General features: G+C 39.7%; 1 protein-coding gene across 1 annotated transcript in view; it reads right to left on the bottom strand.

Moving 5' to 3' along the window:
• The window catches only part of ephb2b (eph receptor B2b), a 125,489-nt gene that overhangs the window by 63,015 nt on the left and 48,544 nt on the right, over positions 1-13,930 (bottom strand). The window contains exon 3 of the mRNA XM_062443860.1: positions 4,405-5,089. Coding sequence (XP_062299844.1) covers positions 4,405-5,089 — 685 coding nt within the window. The remainder of the gene's footprint in view (positions 1-4,404; positions 5,090-13,930) is intronic.

Genomic DNA, 13,930 nt, shown 5'->3' with positions numbered 1-13,930 from the left:
AACTGATTTTCTATAAACTATACACGTCATTTGTCACAAACTGAATACCAAACTGACACAATCGATCTTTCCACAAGCTTGGAAACAAGCAAAAGTTATTCTGCTGCCCAAATACAGGAAAACAACAGTCTAATAGTCATCCCATAAACTTGTTACGAGCACTAAATAAGACCTTTGAGGAGGCAGTATTACAAGAATACCTCTCAGTAAATAATCTAATAACAAACCTCCAGCATGTTTACTGAAAGGGACACTACATGCACAGCCCTAAAGCTAATGACAGATGACGGGTACTGAGATCTGGACAACAAATGATCTGTGGTGCAGTCCTACTCAATTTTATGGCAGCATATGATGTTATTGACCACGAGCTTGAAAAGTTTGAGTATTATGAATGTAGACAATCTGCAGCTGCCTGGATGGAAAGCTATCGGCTAAATAGATTACAGAGTTTCTTCTTTAATGGAAGTTACTCAGATAGTGTGTCCTTGGTATGTGGAGTTCCTCAAGGGAACTTTCTAGGCCCACTTTATTTTACCAACAATTTACCTCATATGCTAAACTCTTTATAAATAAAACACCCATCCAGCAAGTAAAAAAAACAACAAGTTATTGGGTTATTGGGTAACCATTGACAACAAATTGTCCTGGCCAAAACACATGGACACTATTATCAATTGTAGGTGATGAAAGAAAATGCCTTACCCCTGAATTAACTTAATTTGTATTTGTATAAACTAAACTCTTCTTATATAGCAGCTTGATTATTGACAGATAATATGGGTGAATGCCACAAAAAAAAGACTCAAGCAAACTCTCTAGCTAGTACAGAAGAAGGCCTTTCTCTCCAGTTTAATATCGATAGCATGCACTTCTGTCTCAATTGGCTCGACGCTGAAGACAAGCTGATACAAACTTCTCTCAACATGGACAATTTTACAATCCAAAACTCCATCATATCAGTATAGCACAATTTAGACATATGCTATCAAACAGACAACAGTGGGCCAGTTTCCGCTAACCTAGGCAAACACAAATGTCCTTTAATGCACAGTAGTATAAAGAGCAATGGAAACTTGGAATTCTTTACCATTTCTACTGATTAAATCATCATAGAAATTGATGTTTAAAAAGGAAACAAAGGAATCACTTGGGAACATATTGGTAGGATGTCATGCATATGCAGATTTGTAGTTTTTGCTGCTAACTCTGTTAAGAGAATCATCAGTAAAAGTTCTAGTCATCCATGTTAATGTTATTCTCTAATATGTGTTTTGTGTTTGCCATTTGTGTTGACTGTAATGTCTAATATATGTTTTGTGGACCCTTGAAAGACTAGCTGTGCTTTAGGGCACATCTAATGGGGATCCTAACAAATAAGCAAATAAACAAAGTTGCACTATTTTCTCCACTGTCACGCTATGTGATGTTAAGCTTTGACTCCTCTCTATAAATCTAGGCCACAGGGCCACACAAACGACAATGCTTGTTTTACAACTATTTTCATTTCTCCTCCAGCACACTCATTAATAAAAACATAACCAAGAAACGTTAGCATCACTGAGGCAGATTGTCTCCCGCTGAATCTTCACTGCCCCCATAACACGAGCCATACTCCCACAGTCGAGACCTCTGAACTCACAATAGCATGGGGGTTAGATGATCAGATTACAGTGAAAAAACACACATGGGCATTGTTAAGTGAGTTTGCTATTCCACCCATGAACATGGCTCTCATTGTGCCCCACTGAAGAGAATGCTTTTCATTCTGGAGTGAACAACAAGGGCAAACAGGACCTCATGTGTCTGTATGGTGCGCCATCTCCTCAAGGCTCTGAGGGGAAATAAGATCTCCCTTTTCAGGGCTGTCGCTCCTGAAAGGCCCTGGTGTGGTTCCTTCACTCTGAACACTTCTTAGAGAGGAAACTTAATCTCACTTGTAAGACAATCATAGAGAAAAAAGGCCTCAGCAATTTGATGTGAGCACCCCTTCTACTATCAATATTTTGACAGATTTCATGACAGCGTAATTATTTGCCAGGAATCCTGCCAAGGATTTAATTGTTACATGTGTAATTACACGTTTAGTTGCAGAGATGTTGGAACAAAGCATTGGTTGGGTTATTAATATTATAGTACAAATAGTTTCTTTCATCTTTGCTGCTTCATGCTGTCTCTGTGGCTCCATAATCCAGCTATGAAAGAGGATATCTTACAAACCCTGTGAGGGCACCTCTCACAAATCAATTCATTACCCCATAATATCAGCAGGCAAAGGCGCATCTTTCATAGATCAATTCATTATCCAAGTTCTGGCAGTTGAAAGACGGTAACCAACCACAGTTTCAAGCACCGATATCAGCTTTCAGTGTTTAGGAGGATGACTAGAATGCTACGCCCAAGTGGTGGCAGCCTTCCATAAAAAAAGAGCTTCTGAACAATGAAGGAACCACAGAATAATAACCTTTTTAACTCTAATGGTTTTATTTTCTTTCATGGTAAAATACACATTTCCCCGTTGTTTGTGCTGAGGCTCATAACTATTGTATGGAGCCATAAAAATCCATCTCTTTGCGTAGCATTTTGCTGCATGCCACAGCTGCATTCTCGGATAATGCATCCTTCTCATAAAGCTTTAATATTCAGTCGCTGCGTCATGTGATCAGGGAAGACAGAGTGACAGAGAGAATGGTCGAAATTTGTCTGTGTGGAGGAATCTGTTTCGGTTAGTGTCAGTACAGTATTTCTATGGGCCCTGCAGTGCTTGAATATATCAGTATGACTTGAATATAATAGTATGACTAATGCATAAGAGGAAGAAAGCATGCAGTCAGTGGAGCTTGGGTAACAAAGCCTGTGCATAGCAGGTAAAATAAATACACAGGAGGGTGACCAGGAATAGAGGGTGGAATGCTACATATTTTTCAGTGTACGACATTCAGTCCCATGCCCAGCGTTGAGAGGATATGAAATGGATCAACATGCTTTCCCTGTTGAGTGGACAGCATTTAATTGTATAATCCTGTTTAGCACAAAAAAACACCATGACTGAGGACACCCCTGAGATGTTCCAATCCACCGCATGCAGTGAATTACATGTGGGTCAAAAAACAAGCAGATTTATGTAATTATGCAGGGTGATGTGGATTTGCAGTAGCTTGCTACAGTGGAGTAGCTATCTTCACGTGGCTCTTATTGGCCTGTATTCCTTAAGGAGCTGGTGACTGTCCTCATTAGTAGTCATTGAAGAGGCCTGGCAGTGTTTGTGAAGCAGCACCCATCACATTTCCCCTCCCAGCACACAGACACAGGGGGATGTGTTGTAATTACAGGCGCGCATAAGAGAGGCAGCAACACACCGATCTAAAACGCAGGTGGGTGGTTTGTTGTGCTGGGCCGGATCAGCACGGCTCCAGTCTGCAGGCTACATGCTGTCGTGCTGTTTCGAGCGATCAAGATCCCTGAGCACGTTGACCAAATACCACCTGCCACAGTGCGGATAGGGCATGGCGCAGGTAAATGTTGGGTACATTGATGTTTTGAAAAGCCAAATCGATTCGCCTGTGAGGGATTCCAATTGATAGGAAAATGCAGGCAATTTTGAAAAATATCCTCTTTGTCCTCATGGATGGAAGGAGGCATTCGACCAACAAAAGATTATAGCTGAAATTGTACAGATTCAAAATTGCTGTTCTTATATTCTTTGAATTTCTATTAAGCACAAGTTCTATTAAAAATACACAAAGAGATGCTGCTCTGCAGGCAGAGGCTGAATGTTTATATATCTTTATAAATCTGAAAAAAAGCATTTGAGTATGGAAGGAAGAGCCTACCTAAACCCCACCAACAATTTGATGCACTTTGCATCTGGATAAAGGGGTTATAATCAAGGTCCAGGGGAAGAAACGTAATACAAATTTGTTCTCTGATAAGCTGCTGTGATTTGCAGCCAAACACCTGTGATGAGCAGCACCCATCCTTTTATGGCAGCTCAGAAGAACTGAACCGAATATGTTGTGCAGTCACAACATCAAAAGGCAGTGTATTTTCAGATCAAACCCTAGCCAGAATTAACATGTGAATTGCCAAATTCAGCAATGTATTCCTGTTGGAAGATAAACCGAAAAGGGTGATGATCATTTTTATGTAAATATGGTGATGGCTTCAGTTGAATAATCAATAAACAGAATGCGTATACTGTGCCTTCAATCATGTTTTCGAATACAATCTACGCATCACTATCTTATACCGTCCATTCAGTGGAATTGAATAGATTCGTGGAACTGCTTAAAATATATAGTGTGCTACCAGACAGGCACAGTATAAATAGTATCCTTTAATGTGTGGATTACTCTGTTACAATAGGAGAACGGACTGAATAGCAAACATAATAGCAAAACATACCTCGACATACAGTCCCATTTTCCACAGCCTCGTTCCCTGCCTTGCACATGCAGCGTCCAATGGGTACCATCCATTCTCCATCCCCATTGCAGTACAGCTTAATGGGCACGTCCACCTCCTCTGCATTAGGGATGCAAACACCCCTCGCAGCCACCAGTGAGGTGCTCTCTGCCCCTGAGAGTGTCTCCTGGAACAACGCCCCGTTCGTGATGATACGAGCGCACTTCCGGTAGAAGACACGGACAGCGATGAGCGACATGCAGCCACCGTAGTCCTGGAAGGCCAGGTAAAAGCCGTTTCGTGAAACAGGCCCAAAGCTCCGAACCTCAGTGTTGATCTTCATTACTCTGCCCCCTAGGTCCACCTGGGAGAAGCTCTCATCAGCTGCAATGGTGTCGACCTTGATCCAGGGGTTCTCCATCCAAGCCGGTGAGGTTCTGGTGGCTGTGTCAGAATCTGACTCGTAGTAATAGAGGTTAAACGTCTCTTTACAGGAGCCTGGCACATTGGGGATACTGCTGCAGTCCCTCACTGAGAACTTCATCTCAACATGGATCCGCTGCGCACCGCGACGCCGGATGTACTTTGTCCGTACCCAGTTGTTCTGATTGTTGTCGAAAACATTGCAGACCTGGTAAGTCCGGATGGTATTCATGTTTTCATCATAACCGCTCACCTCCTCCCACTGTAAGGAGAAACATAAAAAAAAGAGTCAATATTTTTCCATGTGAATACTTAATAAGGAGTTTTGTGGAGAAGAAAAAATGGTAATTGAGGCACATAGTTAACCTGATTCATTCAATTAAGTGCAATTCAGCTGTAAAGCAGTAAATGGTCTAGATGTTTCTTATTATACACTATCATAAAGCCCCTGCTGATACCTACTTTGTACCAATAACAAGTATGTTTTCATGCACACTTTATAATACTTTGATTACTGGGAGTAATCAGCTTATGGCAATATTTTGATTAAATTGATTAGATGGTGCGAAGAAACATAATATATCTAATAACCCAGTTCACATGGATGCAATAGACTAAAGGAACAAATGAGAACCAGCCTTTCCAGTATTTCCTCCCATTCCCTGAGGTAATACTGGTATGCTACCAAAGTTAGTTTTTCTAAACCTTACACAAATTAATATAATCAAATAAATAAAGTCCTTTTCATAACAGTTATAATCAAAAAAGTGCAACACTATCACAGTTATGGATTTCACTATTTGGGGTTTATGTGTTTAAATGACTTGCAGAAATCCAAGAGGTGGATTTTTTAAATCTATGAGAATAGCTGCACTCTGTCATGACTGAATGGTTTCCAGTGTTTGGACATTTTGAGGGCAGGGTATGAACTCATCTGTTACCTGGCACTTTGTAGCATGGCTTTCTTTGACAGGTAAAGCCAAAAGAATGAGGCTGGCATTATAAAGTTGTCACTAAATACCCCTCTTGGATTACAGCGTCAATAAACTTGTAAGATGATGCTGCTATTTTTTTTTATACAGTTCTTATTTGAGTGTGAGTAATCATTTTTAAAAACAAATGTTTTATGTTAAAATATAAAAACTCTGCTTTATACAGGCGAGTTCAGATATTTAGCCTCCGCTTTCATGTCCTCTCATTGAGGAAACAATTCACATACTGTAATGCTTTAAGAGAAACTGGATATGTGACATCTAGTAATTTAAACAGAGCAGGCAGACTCTGGTTTATGTGATAGTGTGTCTATTTTTTTATTGTATCTTAATAGGACACATTCATGGCACATACTGTAATGGGTTATTGACATTGTAGTGAAAGCTTCTTTCACTACAAAGTAGTACCATGGAAACATGACATGAATTTTCCACAATCAAAGTCACACTAAAAGGACATAATCATATTACACAGGTAATCATATAAAGAAAAATATAGGGACAAATTTCGCTGCACGTTTTCTGGGTATGCTGTTCAGCTTCAAAGTCCACATATTGCATACCAAATTGAACTCACTGACTGTACAGACTCCAGATGCAACCTCCGCGGTTTTCCTGCCCCTTGGCCATGGATCAAGGCCCTCAGCTTTAAACACTGTGCGCTCTAACCACCAAGCGGGTCATGACCTTGACCTCAGCTTCTCAGCCAAAGGAAAAAAGGCTGTTCTCAATCCCAACGAGCAGCTTTGCATCAGCTGCAACCTCGACCCCTTTGACGGCTCTAACTCCCCCCATCTTCACTCTTCACTTCACAGCTGATATAATTTCTCAAATTAGTGCCCACTTGGTGAGGATTTTGACAGATTTTGACGGGTTGGGAGAAGAAAGTCACCCCTCTTGTTACAAACCGGCATTCTATCAAACACTCTCTGTCTAATTAAAACAGCTTTAGCTCTTAATTCCCATGTCCTAATTAATCACTGTGAGTGTGATGCTTGGCTTGACCCAAACCATTGAAAGCGCCAACCTAAACAGAAAGACTGATGTGGAGCCAAAAATAATACTAATAATGAGAGAGAAAAGAATGCAGCTTAACAAAAAACTATAATGAAAGTTCAACTATTATGTGTATTTTAATTTAATTGCAAATTAAATTGCATACTAAACTGTTCATGTCATAAAAGCTGAGTTTTTTCAGTGACAATTACTGGATAAGTTTAGTTTGAAAAGCATGTTCGCATAATTCTATCTGAAGTGGACTTTTGAAAACACTATCATTTCTTTTTATGTTAAATCTAGTCAAGTTTAGCAGTGTCGTTATCAAATTTGATCATAGAGAATACCAGAGAACATGTTGATGCAAGTGGAAATCTACTGTTGCATCACACCAGTGTGAACCAATGTGCTCAGTTTTAATTTATCTATACAGTAGCTTCAAAATCATTCAAATTAAGCGGTTGTGACTGCATGCTGCATATTCTTGGTGTGGTTTAGGGATAAATCTGTCTTTTGGCCCGTACTGGCAGACATCATCATCCCAGGTCATGAGCAGCCATTGACCTTCCCACTTGTTGAGGAGCAGCGGGGAGGCTGTGGGCCAATTAAACAAGAGCAGGCGGTCCGCTTCTACCGAGCACAGAGCATCGGACAATCGCAGTTTAATAAAATGAATGTGGAGACAGGTGGGGGTTGCCGCTAATGAGGGATGCAGACACGGGAAACTGCAGGGGAAAGTGTTGGCAGTGATGTGGGGGAAGGGTTGAGCCAAGCTAAAAAAGACCCCAAACAAAATGTGTTTTGATGGAGGGCCCCTTTTTGTCCTGTCATGGCCTCTTTGCCCCGCTTTCATCATGGCCAGTGGAGGGAAGCAAATGGGGCATAATAAGAGCCTAACGATCAAGCGCAGAGTGTGAAATTAGAAGAAACGTCTTCATTTTCACAGCTTTTTTCCCCTGGCTCTTTACTGAGAGTGCTGTAAAAGGGTGGTCATGTGTTTTAAGCGGTGAAGGTGGAGGTAACGCTGGTGGTAGATGTCAAGATGGATTAGTTAGAAGGGATGAGGTGCCCTCAGATGATGATGGAAACAAAAACTCCAGCTTATTCTACCACGATCCTGTTACATTTGGCAAAATGTTTCTGATTCAAACACAGAGCTGAGTTGAAAAGTGCAACATAAAATAAACATATGTTTAAAATCAAAGTGATGAAGACATTTTCTTACTAACTAAAGCCATAACAAATATTATCATGAACCAAATTTGCATTTGTTAAAATACATAAAATTACTTTTAGATAAACAACAAGCAAAGGGAACTGGATGTGCTTCCTTCCTCTAAAAAAATGCCGCACACAAAACCATACTGGTGCAATGAAAAACCAATGGTGTGAAACAGAATGGGAGACTGGCTCCAAACAAAAACACATTTTATGTTTTAATTGCTTTTGTTGGGGTCCTGAGTTTAATAATCCTGGGTCAATCAGTGTTGGCAAATAATTTTCAGTGCTTGGTTTAACCTGCTGAGTGTTGCCCATTTGTTACTTCAAGCGGACAAAAAAAAAAAAAAACAACACTTAGGAAATCACTTGCATTTGGTATTTAATGGCTCAAGTATACAAACCATTATCAATAGTCCTTCAGTACTCCTGTTATATTAGCAAAACATTAAGAAGTCTTGCATTTGTGGCTAAGATAATTACTCCCACAGTTACATGTAGATTAAGCTGTTATGTGAACTGTCTTTGCAAATTTCTGCACCTTTATCTTTCAGCAAATTACACTGATTTTCTGTCTGATTCAAGCTGTCGTCAGACCACGCTCTACTTTGCTAATAAATGTCTTCTTCACACCAGCCTTGGGTTGAATGAAGACTATAATTTATATCATGCTAGAGCAGCAATACTGCGAGACAAACGCCTTGCTCAGAAAATCTGTCTGAGGTGAATATAGATTGTGGTGGTTACTATATGTCAGCTGCTCCTCTCTTCCTTCGGAGTTATATGAGGTGCCACAGTTCAGTGACGCTCTGAGAATGAGGTTCAGAATCAATATCTCCTCTGCCACTCGAGGAGAGTGAGAGAAAAGTTCAGCTGACCTGCGATCCATATGTCTCTGTGACAGTACAGGCCTCAGTTTTATCTGTAAAGCCAAGCAGAACGCACCGTCTACTCTGAAATATAGACTCAAGTTTACCACTACAGCTTTTTCTAAAGGATAAAATAAAATAAGTCTAGAGTCTCACACCTCCTTAGATGTTTTTGTAGCAACTTTTTTATAGCAACTAATTACTGTATGCTTTTCCGATTTTATATTTCCATCTAACGCATTTAAGTGTCATTTTGATCCTAATTGGTTTACAGTGAGTGAGCACAGACAGGTTCAGAAACATGCCCGAGGACATAAGTCAGTTATTTGTGTAGACGTTAAACACAGTTGTGACCTCAAAGGGATTAACAACAGCTACATTGACTCAAAAGATAAAATCAACCACCGCCACCAACCGTTAATCCTAAATGAAAACAATCCAAAACACAAACAAAATCCTGACGGAAAACCATAGAAGAAATGGCTGCGTTTCGGAGCATATCTACTTTCAAGGGCAGTCAGTCAAGCGACAGATGCCAAGAATCCACAAACAGACACACGGCTGTTGATACGTCATCCGTTATATTGCTCTGTCGGGACTATTATGCTTTTACAATGAATTCATACTGCAAGCAACACAATCAAGTTGTCAGAATTCTCAATTTCTTGCACATCTGAACAAAATGGGAAAACGAAGCCAACGCGCTGACGGTCAACAAGTATGTTGGCTGCCGACAGATGACCACAACTACACTCTCTATGGACAGTGGTCTTAAACAACCAGTCAAACTTTTGATGAATAGATTTGTCAGGCAAGTGGAAGAGAGACTGATGATTGTTGCAGTCATTCAAAACTATTTGAATGACTGCAAAACTCTTACTTGGAAGACTACACGAATATTCAATCATAAAACAAAGAACCGGATCCATTACTATATCCATTATTAGGGTCAACTGTGAGCTCTGGAGTATTTTATGTGATACTGTATTACATTTTTTAATATATTACAATTAATAGGTTATATTATTAACTTTTTATTGATCAAAAATAGGTTACTTTAGGGCAAGGTAAGGCAAATGTACTTATATAGCACATTTAAAAAACAAAGCAATTCAAAGTGCTTTACATAAAACATAAGACAGAATATAAAAGCAACACGTGGCAAAATAAAATGACATTTAAATGTGATTAAAAGTGTTAAATTGAAAATGAAATTAAGCTAAAATAGAGCAAAACAGATACAAAAACGTGAATAAATAGTTAAAGTGCAGTTCTTTTGATCTGCCGGTGTGTAAGATATTAACGCTGAAATTGTGACTTAATAAAAAACAGTCGCAAACAGAAAATGCTTCAGCTGTGATTTAAAAAGAACTGAAAGTTGAAGCAGACCTAGTTTTCTGGGAGTTTGTTCCAGATATGTGGAGCATAAAAAGTGAACGCTGCTTTTCCATTGTTTAGTTTTGACATTGTTAAGACATTAGTTAAGACATGTCTAACAGTTCAAACTCTACAGCTGCACAAGACAACCTCTTCTACAGCCCACAACTGGTCAGGTTAAGCTGACAAATCAGTCAAGCAGAAGAGTGAATGCACTGTCAGAGCACTCAATGATTTAAAGATTTCATTGTTTTGACATAACATGAACAGTGTATTTATCACATCCTGTCATTACTGTGTTTGAATTAACCTGGACTGGCTTCACAATCTGGTGTCCCGTTACATATCAGTGCTCTATCACTGACACAAGTAAATAAATTATTCACACAAAAGCTGGTAGAGAACCTCGGTGGAAAACTCTCGGGGCGCAGTCGCCCTATTTGCAGTTGTGGGAAATCTGTCAGAACAAGAGTGCCTTCCCTAGAGGGACAGAGGACAAATGACACCCACTCTCTGCATTCAATTACTACAAGAGAGGCCATGGGAGCCAAATCCTGCAGGAGACCCAGCTTCATAGAGAGGAGAGACTCACACACACTCTCACACACACACACACGCACACACACGCAGACTTAAGTAGAACTGTCTGCTGCAGTCAAGTTCAATTACCACTGTCCACTACTAATGCACAACATGTGCAACCAGGAAAACAATTCCATCTTTTACCCCCCAGTCCACAAAATTACATGTGGATTATGTTTGCATATTTCTTTGCATAATTCCTTAAATATAATTTCACAGACTTTAATTGTCAATCACAGAAAATTTGTGGTCACTTTAAACTCCAGTGAGTCCAATACAGGACTTTGTTCAACAAATTACTTATAAAGGAAAAAGAAAGGTTATGTGAAAAGAGTAGGCCATCTCGGTCGGCCACACATGCCCACACTTATACGTAAACAACCTCAATCTTATTCCAGAGGAATTCTAATACAATATGCAGTATCTTTGATAAATCACAAGGAACTGATTTGTCACATAAACATTTCGCAACAAGCACTACATATTGCAGCGCTGCAAACTCTGCTGTGTGTGTCCCTAACTGACACTAGATTTATCCCAGTACAGCACATTATGACACATCCATAATGATAACCTAACCCACACACACACCACCTCATTATGTTCTCCGCCTATGCAGGAGACCTCAGTTTTCCTTCCACAGTAGCTCTGTGTGTTCCCTGCGGCCATAAGTCTATTTCTAAATAGCTGCTGTTGTCAGTACTTCAGTGTAGCAGTGAGAGGGTCAGGAGGTCTGACCCGGGGCCGGTCGCATAAAAATAGACCCACTCATGACTAAATATAGTTTTAAGTCAGACTTGTTATAGATACTTAAACTTACCTGTTGCATGAACTCTCCCTATGAGTGATTCATTTAAGACTGACTTAAATAGACTGTCAAGCAATGCATTATGGGTGAAATAAGACACTTCAAAGAGGAGAAAAAAAATGACGGATACAACTTTGACATTTAGTGGCAGAATATTGACACAGTTGCTGAAACCCTGTCTGCTGTAGGAATACAATGCTAAAAAAGTCTATTATTTAGTAGTTTAATTTAATTTAATGGGAATCTGAAGCAACACCAAACATGAAAAGGTATACAGCATAGATCCTCCTCTGAAAGTTGGAAAAAAAAAAAAAAAAGACATACAAACACAGACATAGCCAGAGGGAGAGGCAGTTAACTTCCTCCTTCAAATTAATTCATACTCAATGTTTATTTATTTAACAGACAGGCTTAAGACGAGTCTAACCTGATAATCTAAGACCAGTCTAAGGCCAAGACTAGTCTTAAACTAAGTTTATACAACTGGCCCCTGATGTTCACAGAACTCTCGGCTCCACTTGAGAAGAAAACATTGACCACTTAACCCTTTAACCCTGCTCTGCTAGCTGTCTATATATTATCTCCATGTCATATAGCAGATACTCAGTGAGGCAAGATCTCTGAGTTTGAAAAAGAAGTTATGTGTATTAAAGTAGTTTAGTATTAGTAGTTTCTTCCTCTTACATTATTCTTTTTTAATGTATTTTTGCTGTTCAATATATATATGAAAAATCTAAATCTAAAACACATGATTATTTTATGTATTGTTGTATCATCATTGTACATCAGTGTATGCATTTTTTTGGGGGTTAAGGCCTCATGAAGTTGCCCTGAGACATATGTCTTCAGACTACATGATGGTCCAACTATACTGATTGCATCAGTTTGTCTGTGTGGGTGGATTGAGGCATGTGATCCCTGAGTGTTTGTGCTTGTTTGATTTTTTCACAGAATCACATAACTTTAGTCAGGATGCAGCAAACTTCCAAAACTGCCCCGGGATAAATTCAGGTCCAGTATTTATTACACTGGTTCTCTGTGTTTTCGGCATCTCTGTCAAGAATAATGTAGACGTCTTGCTTGACTGGCTTCAGGACAACATAAGTTTGGCTGTCAGATTACATAATTAAAAGGAGGACCTGCCTGGCTATATGCGGAGAGGCTTATAAAACTTGATTTATGCGAGCTGAACTGAGAAAGTTGACTTTATAGCCATATTTGAAATAATTTCTTATATAAATTATTTGATTGGCGTTATTGAAATAAAAGTGGAATAACACCAACCACCATAAAAAAAATGTTGACTTAATATTGCACTGTTACTTGTATTTGTTTCCATTGTGCCATGAAAGTATCACATGTCAAGTTAGGATATATTTCATGAAGCTCTACAGAGTAGTGAAAGCCAACTGCTGATGCGGCGCTGCGCTGGATGTTACTGATCCACCGACTAAGCCCACGAAGCCATGCATATATGTGTGTAAGACAATAGCTTCTGTAAAGCACCTCTTGCTGTTATACTCAGAGGGAGAAAGCGAGCTATGTTTCCACACCTGTTGCCCCGGGCCACAGGGGACAAGCTATCTCCGACTCTCTCACTCTTCACTTTCCGATGGACTGTGCTCTTGACAAGCTCAGCCGTATCGTCGTAAAACTTCAGTGCCCACGCTGATAAGGCCAACCTATACCTGATTAAATCCAGGGGGCTTAGGAACTTGTTCGCATTTCATTTCACTCCGAGAGAGGGATATATCATAAGTGCATTTTGAGGTTTTCAGAAAGGGGAACGGCATCATCTTTAAGTCAAAAGCAGAAAATGAGAGGCAGGCATTCAAAAGTTCTCTTGTGAGCCTGTTAGTCAAACTCGATGTGAACAGAAAACTAGCCCAAAATCAGTCAATACACACATGTTACTGTAGATGATTATTGAAGCGCTTGAAGGGAGTTTTTGTGTTTGATGTTTGTATCCTAATTTCACCTCACTTTGGCCAGAGTGAGCAGTTTTACTGAACAAAATTGCTTGCATGAATGACCTTCCCTGATTTATAAATATTCAGATTTCTAATCTGACTGAAGTTTCCACTGAGCTCATTATAGGTTGAGTGAATGTTTTGCTGTATTGGACATTTTGCAAAGATGAAAGGAAGATGTGATGTAAACTGTCTTTGGGGTTGGTTTGTGTGTGAGTAAGCCTTCTTTGTGCAGATTCAATCCAGAGCTGGCGAGAGAAAAGTAAACCAGGCGTCCTTATGCTTTGGTAT

This window comes from Scomber scombrus, chromosome 3 (assembly GCF_963691925.1).
Source record: "Scomber scombrus chromosome 3, fScoSco1.1, whole genome shotgun sequence".
Lineage (NCBI taxonomy): Eukaryota > Metazoa > Chordata > Actinopteri > Scombriformes > Scombridae > Scomber > Scomber scombrus.
This window is presented reverse-complemented; position numbering and strand designations above follow the sequence as displayed.